General features: G+C 49.0%; 1 protein-coding gene across 1 annotated transcript in view; it reads right to left on the bottom strand.

Moving 5' to 3' along the window:
• Positions 1-12,980, bottom strand: part of SCTR (secretin receptor) — a 78,416-nt gene that overhangs the window by 44,238 nt on the left and 21,198 nt on the right. Inside the window, exon 2 of the mRNA XM_060625508.3 lies at positions 10,796-10,916. Within this exon, the coding sequence (XP_060481491.1) occupies positions 10,796-10,916 (121 nt within the window). The remainder of the gene's footprint in view (positions 1-10,795; positions 10,917-12,980) is intronic.

Below are 12,980 nucleotides of genomic sequence, written 5' to 3' on the forward strand. Positions count from 1 at the left end.
GGAGACCCTCTTTTTTTTTTTTAAAGTTTAGTCATTTATTGTTTTTGAGAGAGAGCGAGCCTGTGCCTGCAAGGTGGAGAGGGGCAGAGAAAGAAGGAGAAAGAGAAAATCCCAAGCAGGCTTTGCACTGTCAGGCAGAGCCTGCTGCGGGGCTCGAACTCACGAACCACGAGATCATGACCTGAGCCAAAGTTAGACGCTTAACCGCTTAACCGTGTGAGCCACCCAGGCACCCCCACTGATTTCTAAATCCCTTCTTGGGAGGGTGAGGACATTACTCATTCACAGCTCAGTCCGGAATGCAAACTAGAAAATCTTCAGGATTTAGAGTCAAAGATTTGGGCTGAGAGTCCTGTTTCAGATCTGGGTGATCCCGAGCCTCTCAGACCCTCAATTTCCTCATCTGTAAAATGGGGTCAATAATGGTGCTTACGGTACAGGTTAAAAATTTTTTAAAAATAATAATAATAAAAATAAAAAGACTGAAATGTTACACAAACATATGCTTGTTTCTGAAAAATGCGCCAAGATCATTGTGCCAAGGAAAGAATGGGGGGAGGTGAGCTGCGGGCAGGGTGGGTGTTTGGCTGTGGAAAACCATCAGGAGCCAAGAATGTTTGTGAGAGAAAATTGCATTAAAAGCCAGCATGTAAGACACTGATACATGCTATAGTGTGAATGAACTTGGAAGAAGGCAGACACAAAAGGTCACATACTGTATGATTCCATTTAGAAATCCAGGGTCAGCAAATCCATAGAGACAGAAAGCAGATTGGTGGTTGCCAGGGGCAGGGGAGGGGGGCAGTGAGGACTGATTACTTACAGGTCATGAGGTGTTAGTTGGGGGTGATGAAAACATTTTGGAACTAGAGGGGGGCTGGCTGCACAGCTCTGTGAATGTACCGAATGCCATGGAATTGTTCACTGTATGATGGTTAAGTTCTTCTGTGAATTTCACCTCATTGCCCCCTTACCCCCAGCGGCCCCTCCCACCCCACCCCTTGAAAAGAAGTCAGCCTGTTCCCTCCTGCCCATGTTCTTCAGGATTGGGCAACCAGCTAGCAGAGGCAAGCTGGGAAAAAGGAAATGACCCACTCTGAAGGCGAGGACACTAAGGCCCAGAGAGGATTAGTGTCTTGCTCAAGGTCACGCAGCCCCTAAGTGACAGAGGAATGCACATGCCCAGGTCTTTCTGATTGCCAAGCCCACACCTTTCCTGCCACCACACTGACTCTCTGGAACATTCTTCCCTGTGAAGAGCCAAAGCTCTTCCACCAGCCAACTCTGAGGAGGTATCAGCTTCTGTAAACAGAGCAATAAATAGCCCAGTAGAGCAGTCCATGCAGCTATTAGGGTGACCCTGAAACATTCCCACAAAATGCTGGGAAGGCCTTGGCCACCTAACCCGGAATAGCTGAAGAGTTAATTTTTTATTTGTGATAAGTGTGCCGGGCTCACTGACAACTCCGTGAGTGGCATTTCCTACGACTCGTCTGGCGATCAAACATTAACCTCCTCCCCAGGGAGGACTGGGCAGCTTAACCATTAACCCTGTGCCCCCAACAGAGAGTCCACCAGCCCCTCCTGCTTCGGGCGCCAAGGGACGGAGGTCCCGTGGGCCTGTGGGCCTGGGTGGCCTGGTGGGGACGTGGACAGTCTTCAGAGCAGGACTGGGCCAGCATGTAGGCCCTGTGCTTGCGTGTTTCTGACACGGACACCCACGCCAGACAGCTCGCCCCCCCTTTGCTGTTTCTGTCTTCCTCTCCCTCCATCTTTGAGGGAGTTCTTCCCCCTTGGCCACACATTCGTTCCAAACGGAGATGAGTGACCCCGCGTTCTCAGTCTCTCAGCAGAGCAGGCCTGAAGACTTTCCCGTAGGCCAAGTGCTCAGACATCCTCGGTCTCGAGGGCTCTTAAACCAGGCTTGCAAAGCCACAGATTCCTTAGACTGGAGGTGATGGCAGTGGTGGGGAGGGGGCTGGGGGGGAGGATCCTGGCCGCCTTCTCACTCACCAGCCAGGCCTTGCCAAACAGTCTCAAATACTGCAAATCCAACGCAGCCTTTTTCTCACATGAGGCGAGTGAGGTCCAGACAAGGTGTGTTCAGGGCCTCACCCACGTCTCCCCAGGGAGTTAGAGGCGGAATGAGGGCAGGAGTCCCTATTGAGCTTTCTCGGACCTGGATACTCAATGAGGACCCCACGAGAGCCTTCGGGAGGAAAGATGACCAGATCTGCTCCAGACGAGTCAGCCCAGAACCTGAGTGAGGGCACCCTTACAACCTCCCCAAGCACTGGGAGCGTGAGGCCGGCGTCCACAGAGTGACTGGGTGGGGAACCTCCTGGGGCGAGGCTGAGCACACGGGGACAGAGGGCCCAGTGGAGGCTGCCCATCCATGGCAGAGGCCAGCCTGTCCGCACGGAGCAACCGGGCCAGGAAAGAAGCTCCCCGCGACAACGAGATCCCTGCCTTCGCGTCCTGCCAACAGGGCCATGAGGTCATAAGATTATATCCCCATTTGCAAATGGGCAAGTTGAGGGGTGCCTGGGTGGCTCAGTCGGTTCAGCGTCTGACTCTTGGTTTCGGCTCAGGTGGTGATCTCAGGGTTCGTGAGCAGGAGGCCCAAGTTAGGCTCTGTGCCCACGGCCTGGAGCCTGCTTGGGATTTTCTCTCCCTCCCTCTCTCTCTGCCCCTCCCCCACTGGCACTGTGTCTCTGTCTCTCTCAAAATAAATAAATAAACTTAAAAAAAAATTTTTTTTTTAACATTTATTTATTTTTGAGACAGAGACAGAGCATGAACAGGGGAGGGTCAGAGAGAGAGGGAGACACAGAATCTGAAATAGGCTCCAGGCTCTGAGCTGTCAGCCCAGAGCCCGACGTGGGGCTCGAACCCACGGACCGCGAGATCATGACCTGAGCCGAAGTCAGACGCTTAACCGACTGAGCCACCCAGGTGCCCCCAAAAAAATTTTTTTAATAAAAAATAAATAACATGGGTAAGTTGAGGGGTGCCTGGGTGGCTCAGTCGGTTCAGCACCTGACTCTTGGTTTCGGCTCAGGTCGCGATCCCACAGTTTGTGTGTTCAAGCCCTGCATCAGGTGACACGAGCCCTGCTTCGGGTGAGTCCCCCTTCTTTCTCTCTCCCTTTCTCTCTTTCCCTCTCTGCCCCTTGTGCAATTCTCTCTCCCTCTCTCTCTGCCCCTCGCTCACTTGCACCCTCACTCTCTCTCTAAAAAAAATTAATATTTTATTTCTTTTATAAAAATAAAAGAAAATGGGCATGTTGAGGAGTGGAGGGATGAACCCCCCCCCTTGCCCAAGATCACAGAGAGGAAGCAGCAGCACTGACACCTTGGCTGGCTCCATCTGTCCCCCAGCCTGGCGCTCACGCCTCCCCCCCCCCCCCGCCCCCCGCCCCGTGCTAAGCCCACCGCCGACCACCTCCTCCCGCTGTTACAGGAGCAGATCTGCACTTGCGGTGTGGAAGCCGACAGGAACACTGGGACACCCAGAATGTCAAGCAGGGGGCCCAGCCAGTGGGGTGGGTCACTCAGGGCCTCAGTGGGGCTGGCAGAGCAGCGGATTGCTTCTTATAGGAGGCCCTAGGAGGACAAAGGGCTCAACCTCTCTGCTGCCAGGTCAGGCTCCAGAGAGCACCCCTGCATGAGCAGCATGGGCTACACTGCTCACCTCAGCTAGTGTGTGACAAGCTGGGCAAGGTGAGGGCCATCCACGTCCCCTGTGGGGTCCTTAGAACTCCAAAGGCTCTGTCTCATCTCCCACTATTTCCTCCGGGCCAGCTCTTTTGTTTTCTCCTCTCTCTCTGCTCTCAGCCAAGTATCTGCACTCACTCATTCACTCAGTAAGTCAGTCCACAAACACACAATGAGTACCCGATCTGTGCAAGCCCTGTGCCACGCACCAGGGAAAGGGCAAGGTGCCGCATGGGAGAGGAGCAGAGGGTCCTGCAGGACTCAGGGTGGCAGCAGAAATTGTTCCTGGAAGAGTCTGAAAAGCAGAGTGGTTGGCCGAGTGAAGAAGAGGGAATGGTGGTGTAGCAGAGGGATCAGCATGTGCAAAGGCCTGGAGGCACAGAGAAACCCACATAGTCACATAGTCATGAAGTTGTAAGCAATTTGGTTGAGCCAAGAGGACATGTTTGGAGTGGAGGCCGGGACAAGGGCCAAGTCAGGAGCTGGACCTTATCCTGGGATGAAGAGCAGTAGGACTTTTTAAACACATCAGATGCTGACTTTTAAAATAAGTGTCCCTTACTTGTCAGCATGAGCTGAAGCTCACCATATCTGTCCCAAAGGCCTAGCATCTCTAGGCTGTATGTCTCAGAGCTGAATGAAAAGCCCATGCCCTGTCATTGGAATTTTAGGCATTCACACTGGGGACACGCAGGCAGACCTTGTTTCCTGCTGTTCCAAACAGTTTCTAGGGTAGCAGGAGGGTTTGGGAAATCAGGAGACTCAGGCTCAGTGGTGCCCCCCAGTGAGCAGCGCAAGACCATAGTCTGCCTCCCCACAAGCAGCTTTCATAGCCAGCAGAGAGGATAGAAAGGCTGGAACTATGGGAGAGGGTCATCCTGACCCTGTCCCTCAGGCAGAGAGTGGGCGAATCGGTTAAAGCACATTGCAACATCCAGACCGCTTGGCCCCCGCTGCCCACGACTCCTTGAATCTTCCTCCTGCCTTTGGCTGCCCCTGACGATGCACACTGGCAATCTTGAGGTCCACTCCTGGGCACCTCTTCTCCTCTCTCACACCCTCACCTCGCACAACCTCAGTTCCTTTGTCACCTGTGCAGAGGGGTTCCCCAGCCCTGGCCCCTCCTCCGAAGTCTCAGCTCTGCACAGCTGACACTCACCTCCTGATCTTTGTCTCTACTGCCCAGAATCCCTGGTCTTCCTTTGCCCCATCTTCCCGCTGCTCAGAAGGAACATTTGGGGGTTATCCTGGACATGCACTGTCCCACCCTGCCCCTGAGCAAAGTCACCCCCACGTCCCGTCTGGGTTACCATCTACACTGGTCTCACATGCGGCTGCTCCTTTCCATCTCCACCTCCCTCGGGAGAAGACCCTGCTCTCGGGAGAAGACCTTGCTCTCGTATCTATCTCCTTGATCTACCTCTCCTGCACACAATAACCTCATTGTCTTTCTTCCCTTTTTTTTGAATTTACTTATTTATTTTGAGAGAGAGTGTGTGTGTGAGTTGGGGAGGGGCTGAGAGAGGGCGAAAGAGAAAACCCTAAGCAGACTCCGCGCTGTCAGTGTGGAGCCCAGCGTGGGTCTTGAACCCACCAACAGTGAGATCGTGTCCTGAGCCGAAGTCAGAGGCTTAACCGACTCAGCCACCCAGACGCCCCCCCAACCTCACTTTCAAATGCTAGCCCCTGGATCCCTTTGCCTGAAGGCTTTCTCCAGTTGCTGGAGCCCACTTTTCCCCCAAGGACAGCAGGCAAAGGGAAATGCGGGGGAATCCATGCACCCTCCCCAGAAACAGCCCAGGTTCTGACTGATAGGGCGTTGGTGGATAAATATCCCAGATCCTCTGCCACTTTGAGGTGTGTATTCTGTGCTGGCTCCTAAAATGCCCCCAAGGGGACTCCAAGTGATAAAGCTGCCAACCCCGCCCCAGCATGAACTGCCAGTTATCACCATTGAAAGGCGTTCTGATTCCCTGTCCTGTTTGCAAGGCACTACACCCCTTCCTTACTCTGTCCACCCCGTCCCTCAGTACCCAGTGGTGGCAAAGAGCGCCAACTTGAACCCCTTAGGAAAAGATGGGAAACTGTCTTCAGGTGAGCCGTGCATACAAAGTACCTGTTAAAATTCTAGCCGTTCTGGGGCGCCTGAGTGGCTCAGTCAGTGAAGCATCCGACTCTTACTTTCTGCTCAGGTCATGATCTCACGGTTCATGAGATCCAGCCCCATGTTGGGCTCCGCATGGACAGCACAGAGCCTGCTTGAGATCCTCTCCCTCTCCCCCTCTCTCTCTCTCTCTGCCCTCCCCCAAGAGAAGGCACGCGCACATGCGGGCGCTCACTCTCTCTCTCTCTCTCTCTCTCTAAATAAATAAATGAATAAATAAATAAACATTAAAAAAAAAAGGACAAAGGTGGACATCATATACAAAAATGAACTCAAAAAGGACCAAGGACCTAAATGTAAGAGCTAAAACTATAAACAAATCTTAGGATAAAACATATGGGAAAAGCTTCCTGAGATTAAATTTAGCAATCATTTGTTGGATATGACATCAAAAACACAGGCAACAAAAGTAAAAACTAGATGCAGCGAACTACATCAAACCTAAAAACTTCTGTGCATCAAAGGACGCAAACAACAGAATGAAAAGGCATCCTACACGACGGGAGAGATTATTTACAAATCATATATCCGATAAGGGGGTAAGACCCAGAATATATAAAGAACTCCTATAATTCCCTGGCAAAAAACAACAACAACCGTATTTTTAAATGGGCAAAGGACTGAAATAAACATTTCTTCAAAGAATATATACAAAAGGCCAACCAGCACATAAAAAGATGCTCAACATCACTAATTGTTAGGGAAATGCAGATCAAAACCACAATGAGATATCACCTCACATCCATTAGGATGGCTATCATCAAAAACCAGCCAAGTAACAGGGCGCCTGGGTGGCTCAGTCAGTTAAGCATCCAACTTCAGCTCAGGTTATGATCTCACGGTCCGTGGGTTCAAGGCCTGCGTCAGGCTCTGTGTTAACAGCTCAGAGCCTGGAGCCTGCTTCTGTGTCTCCCTCTCTCTCTACCCCTCCCCTGCTCACATTCTGTCTCTCTCTCAAAAATTAATAAACATTAAAAAAAATTACTAAAAAAACCCACAACAACCAAGTAACAAGTGTTGGTGAAGATGTGGAGAAATTGGAACTCCTGTGTGCTGCTGGTAAGAATGTGAAACAGTACAGCTACTATGGAAAAACACGGTATACGGGACCCAGGAACAATGAAAAATAGAATTACCACACAATCCTGCAATTTCACTTGTGGGTATACACCCAAAAGAATGGAAGGCAGAAACTTGAAGAGAGAGATACGTGCACACTCATGTTCAGAGTAGCATTATTCACCACAGATAAAAGATGGGAGCAAGTCCGATGTCCTTTCAGGAATGAATGGATTCCCTAAACGTGGAAATTCTGCCATAGGCTACAACCTTGATGAATCTTGAGGACATGATGCTAAGTGCAATAAACCAATTGCCAGAAGACAAACGCTGTATGATTCCACTTACGTGCGGTACCTAGAGTAGTCAAATTCATAGAAACAGAAAGTAGAATGGGGGCCGTCAGGGGCTGAGGGAAGGGAGAGGAAGGAAGTTGTTGTTCTAATGAGTATAGAGTTTCAGTTTTGCGGGATGAACCGTTTTGGAGACTGGATGCCCAACACGGGGAATGTACTCAACACCACCCCAACTGTACCTTTAGAAACGGTTCAGATGGTAAATTTCATGTTACGTGTTTTCCACTAAAGTTTAGATGTTTTATTTTTTTTATTATTATGTTTTTTAATGTTTATTTATTTTTGAGACAGAGAGAGACACAGCATGAACAGGGGAGGGGCAGAGAGAGAGGGAAACACAGAATTGGAAGCAGGCTCCAGGCTCTGAGCCATCAGCCCAGAGCCCGACGCAGGGCTCGAACCCGCGAACCGCGAGATCGTGACCTGAGCCGAAGTTGGACGCTTAACCGACTGAGCCACCCAGGCGCCCCAAGTTTAGATGTTTTAAATTTAAAACTGATTACGACAGTAAATCTTATGTTATATGTATTTTACCACAATTAAAAAGAAAAAGACAACAAAGAAACACTGACAACACCAAAAGCTGGCAAGGATGTGGAGCAACAGGAACTCTCCTTCATTGCTCGTGGAACGCAGAACCGCACTGCCACTTTGGAAGACAGTTCGGCAGTTTCTCACAAAACTGAACGTACTCTTACCACATGAGCCAGCAATCAAGCTCTTCGGTATTTATCCAAACGAGTTGAGAACTTGTGTCCACACCCAGCAGCTTTATTTACAACTATCGAAATGCAGAAGTGACCAAGATGTCCTCCAGTAAGTGAATGGGTAAACTGTGCTACATCCAGACAATGGAATATTACTCTACTTTAAGAAGAAACGTGCAGGGTGCCTGGTTGGCTCAGTCGGTTAAGCGGCCAACTTCAGCTCAGGTCACGATCTCGCGGTCCGTGAGTTCGAGCCCCGTGTCGGGCTCTGGGCTGATGGCTCAGAGCCTGGAGCCTGCTTCAGATTCTGTGTCTCCCTCTCTCTCTGCCCCTCCCCCATTCATGCTCTGTCTCTCTCTGTCTCAAAAATAAATAAATGTTAAAAAAAAATTAAAAAAAAAAAAGAAGAAACGTGCTATCAAGACATGAAAAGAAGCGGAGAAAAACTTAAATGCATACGGCTAAGTGAAGGAAGCCAATCTGAAAAGGCTACATACTACTGTAGGATTCCACCTGTACAATGTTCTAGAAAAGGCAAAAGTATGGAGACAATAAAAAGATCAGTGATTGCTAAGGGTTAGGGGAGAGAAAGGGACGGATAGGTGGAGCACAGAGCATTTTTAGGGCACAGAAAATACTATAATGGTGGACACATATCATACATTTGTCAAGACCCACAGAATGTACACCAAGAGTGAATCCTCATGTGAACTATGGGCTTTGGGTGATAATGTCGTGTCAATGCAGGTTCAACGATTATAACAAGTGTATCACTCTGGTACAGGATGTTAATGGGGGAAGAGGCTGTGTGTTTGAGTGGGGAGCAGAGAGTGTATGGGAACTCTGCACTTTCTTTTCAATTTTGCAGTGAATTGCTCTAAAAAATAAAGTACATTTGAAAATTCATACAACCCTTGGAGTGCCTGGATGGCTCAGTCGCTTAAGTGTCTGACGCTTGATTTCGCCTCAGGTCATGATCTCGTAGTTCGTGAGTTCAAGCCCCACATTGGGCTCCACTCCGACAGTGTGGAGCCTGCTTTGGATCCTCTCTCTCCTTCTCTCTCTGCCCCTCTCCTGCTGGCACTCTCTCTCCCTCAAAATAAATAAACTTAAAAAAATAAATAAATTAAAAATTCATATAACATAAAATTAACCATTATCCATTCTAAAGTGGTACAATTCAGTGGTGTTTAACTCATTCATAGTATCATGCAACCATCACCTCTATCTAGATCTAAGATATTTTCACCACCACCAAAAGGGAACTGCTCAGCAGTTACTCCCCATTCTCCCTCCCCTTGGCCCCAGGCAACTACTAATCTAATTTCTGCCTGTATGGATTGCCCGATCTGGACATTTCATATAAATGGAATCATACAATCCATGGTCTTCTGTAACTGGCTTTCTTCACTTAACTTGTTTTCAAGATGCATCCATGCTGTAGCATGTATCAACCCATCATTTCTTTTTAAGACTCAATAATGTTCCATTGTGTGTATACACCACATTTTTTTCTCCATTCATCAGTCCATGGACGCTTGGATTGTTTCTGCCTCTTGGCCATTGAGACTAGTTGTGCTATGAATATGCACGTACAAGTCTTTGTTTGAAGACCTATAATGGATTCTTTTCTTTTTTTTTTTTTTTTTTTTAATTTTTTTTTTCAATGTTTTTTATTTATTTTTGGGACAGAGAGAGACAGAGCATGAATGGGGGAGGGGCAGAGAGAGGGAGACACAGAATCGGAAACAGGCTCCAGGCTCTGAGCCATCAGCCCAGAGCCTGACGCGGGGCTCGAACTCACGGACCGCGAGATCGTGACCTGGCTGAAGTCGGACGCTTAACCGACTGCGCCACCCAGGCGCCCCAATAATGGATTCTTTTCTTAATACTACACCCTTCCTTATCCTTAGAAGAGGGAAACTTAAAAAACAGAATAAAAATAAAATTAACGTATAAAATATCAAATTAATGGTATTTTTAAATGATTAATGATAATAATGTTTACATTAATAATATTTAAAAATTTTTTTTGACGTTTATTTATTTTTGAGACAGAGAGACAGAGCATGAATGGGGGAGGGGCAGAGAGAGAGGGAGACAGAATCGGAAGTAGGCTCCAGGCTCTGAGCCATCAGCCAGAGCCCGACGCGGGGCTCGAACTCATGGACTGCGAGATCGTGACCTGGGCTGAAGTCGGACGCTTAACCGACTGAGCCACCCAGGCGCCCCAACATTAATAATATTTAAGAATCACTAGTATTTAACATACTTTATCTCATTTATCATCATAATCCAAAGTAGACATTATCACCTCCATTGTATAGATCAAGAAACCAAGGCTCAGAAGGTTAAATAACTTGTCCATGGTTGCACAGCCAGCGAGTGTGAGCCAACTTTGGACCCCAGGTTTTTCTGACCCCTCTCTGCCTCTCTGACTACCACACACAACAAACTTGTCAGAGGAGGCGAAAGAATGGGTAAGAGGCACACTTCCTTGACTTGTAATTCTCACCAAACTCTTCCCTTGGTGAAGTCATGATGCAGAAGTTGGTGGAATGAAAACACAGGCCGTATCCACAAGCCCAGAGAAACGGTGAGTGGTGTTGATGTGGCTTCTTGGGTGTGAGTCAACCGCTCACCAGGATCACTCCCGACCCTTCCCCCCAGCTGATTGTCTGAATGAATACAGCCAGTCCCGTCCCCTGTGTCCCCAAGCTGGCCCCGCCTCCCGTACCGCAGTGGGTTTGGCCACAATGCATGTCCAAGAGTGGACTAAAGTAGGCCACATACCTGGGGCCGGCTGCTCCACACCCAGGTCTCCCGGCTTCTCTTTGGAGAGTTCCTGCAGGCACTGGTCCCGTTCCTCCCGAAGCACCTGGAGCACATCACACAGTCGGGGGAGGGCGCCCACCTGCAAGTCCAAAACCAAGAATGCACATCCATGCCACTAACTCCACTGTACCACAAAGAGACTTTCTGTGAGCACGAGTGGGGCTAGACAGTGAGGATTCAAACTGAGGAGGGCAAAATCCAGCAGGGAGCTCTTCACAGTGAGGTAGAGGCAGCCACTCCTGGGAGAGAATTCAGGCCACTGAATTCTGGGACGGCCAGGATGCTCGAACCATCTGTAGCTTGTCCCCTGCAAATCTTGCCCTTGAGTTTACAAGGACACCCGAGCCCGGTGAGTTCCTTACTTTCTGGGCACCTGACTATTAGTCTGCAGGACTTCGTTTATTCCAACAGTGTTCATTTCTCAGGCTTGGCAAGTTAAGTTTTGATTCAAGGGTCTTTGAAACCTACATTCAACCATCTCCCTGTTCCCCAGACGAGAGCATATATCCACCCCAGGCAAACACTGACGGAGGGATGTGTTGGACAAGAAGGACTGGCACACAGTCCTGGCTTCCTAGCTCTTCCTAGAGTAGATTTCCAGAGCATGGCTCCATTCTTCCATTTGTGCCTGACACTTGATAAATATGTGAGTGAGGGAAGGAAGGAAGGAAGGAAGGAAGGAAGGAAGGAAGGAAGGAAGGAACAACTCAAAACACCAATGAATTGAACCCTTATTTTACTTTTTACAGAGTAGGGAATTTTTTTAATAAATTTTTTAAAGTTTGTTTGTTTGTTTCTTTTGAGAGACAGAGCGGAGGAGGGGCAGAGAGAGAGGGAGAGAGAGAATCCCAGGCAGACTCCATGTGGTCAGCACAGAGCCCGATGTGGGGCTCGAACTCATGAACCGTGAGATCATGACCTGAGCCAAAATGAAGAGTCGGACGCTTAACCGACTGAGCCACCCAGGCACCCCTACAGAGTATGGAATTTTAATATTAGAGTCTTTTCGCATACATTAACTTACTTAAGCATCAAAATAACCCCATAAAGAGACACAGAAAAGGAAACTGAGGCCCATAGTAGTTAGGGCATGTGACCAAGGTCCTATACCCAAGGTTCCGAATTTCAGAAACCGGCCTTCCAAGAGGTCAAGGACCAAGTCTTAAACCCTCTTGTCACCCCTGCACTAAATGCTTTGTGGATGGAAATGTCAACATAATGGAACAGGGGGAGAAGTCCCCGGTGACAAGGCCATGCTCCAAAATGGCCCAAATAAACAAAAGCTCTGGGCCAGAGAAGGGCACCTAAGGTAGCACTGTATTCAAACGATTCCAAACGCAAACATAAATAATCTGACGATCTCTCTGTTAATTTGGGTCTTCCACATCTCATGACCCTTCACTAATGCAGTCAGAAAGCACCTATCAGCTGTCAGCAGCTGCTCTCTTCCAGCTACTCCCTGACGATACGTGACTGGATCCGTGATCCCCATGAAACACACACATCACCCCCCCTGGCACGGAGCCCACAGTCAGCCACAACAGAGCTGTTGCAGGACCATCTGTGTCTGCCCAGCACTAAAATCATATTATGTGGGGCACCTGGGTGGCTCAGTCACTTGAGTGTCCGAGTCTTAGTTTCGGCTCGGGTCATGATCTCACAGGTTGACAGTTTGAGCCCTGCATCGGGCTCTGTGCTGACAGCACAGAGACTGCTTGGGATTCCCTCTCTCTCTCTCTCTCTCTCTCTCTCTCTCTCTCTCTGCCCCTCCCCTGCGCGCGCGCTCTCTCTCTCAAAATAAATACACTTAAAATTCATTCCTTCCCCGTTCATCACCCCTAAGTTTCCATCTCATTCCTGACCATACAACACATGACTTCATCACCTTGCTTGTGATGACTTATATTTAGACACTTATGTTAAAACATTCCCTAAGAATATAGTCACTGTCAGGAGAACTGGCACGCAGCCCCGCATACTCGTGCCCTTGTCTCCCTGTGGCGTTCTCTCCGGGTCCTCGCGGAAGCCCATCATCACCACCACCCTCTGGCTTTTCGGCGGAGGCGGTAGATGAGCTTGAGTGGAAAAATCCACCTGCAGGTTGGCAGGCTGCCATTAGTTCGCCAAAGGTCTCAAGTAGGCA

Source organism: Panthera onca, chromosome C1 (assembly GCF_046562875.1).
Source record: "Panthera onca isolate mPanOnc1 chromosome C1, mPanOnc1 haplotype 2, whole genome shotgun sequence".
Taxonomy (NCBI): Eukaryota; Metazoa; Chordata; class Mammalia; order Carnivora; family Felidae; genus Panthera; species Panthera onca.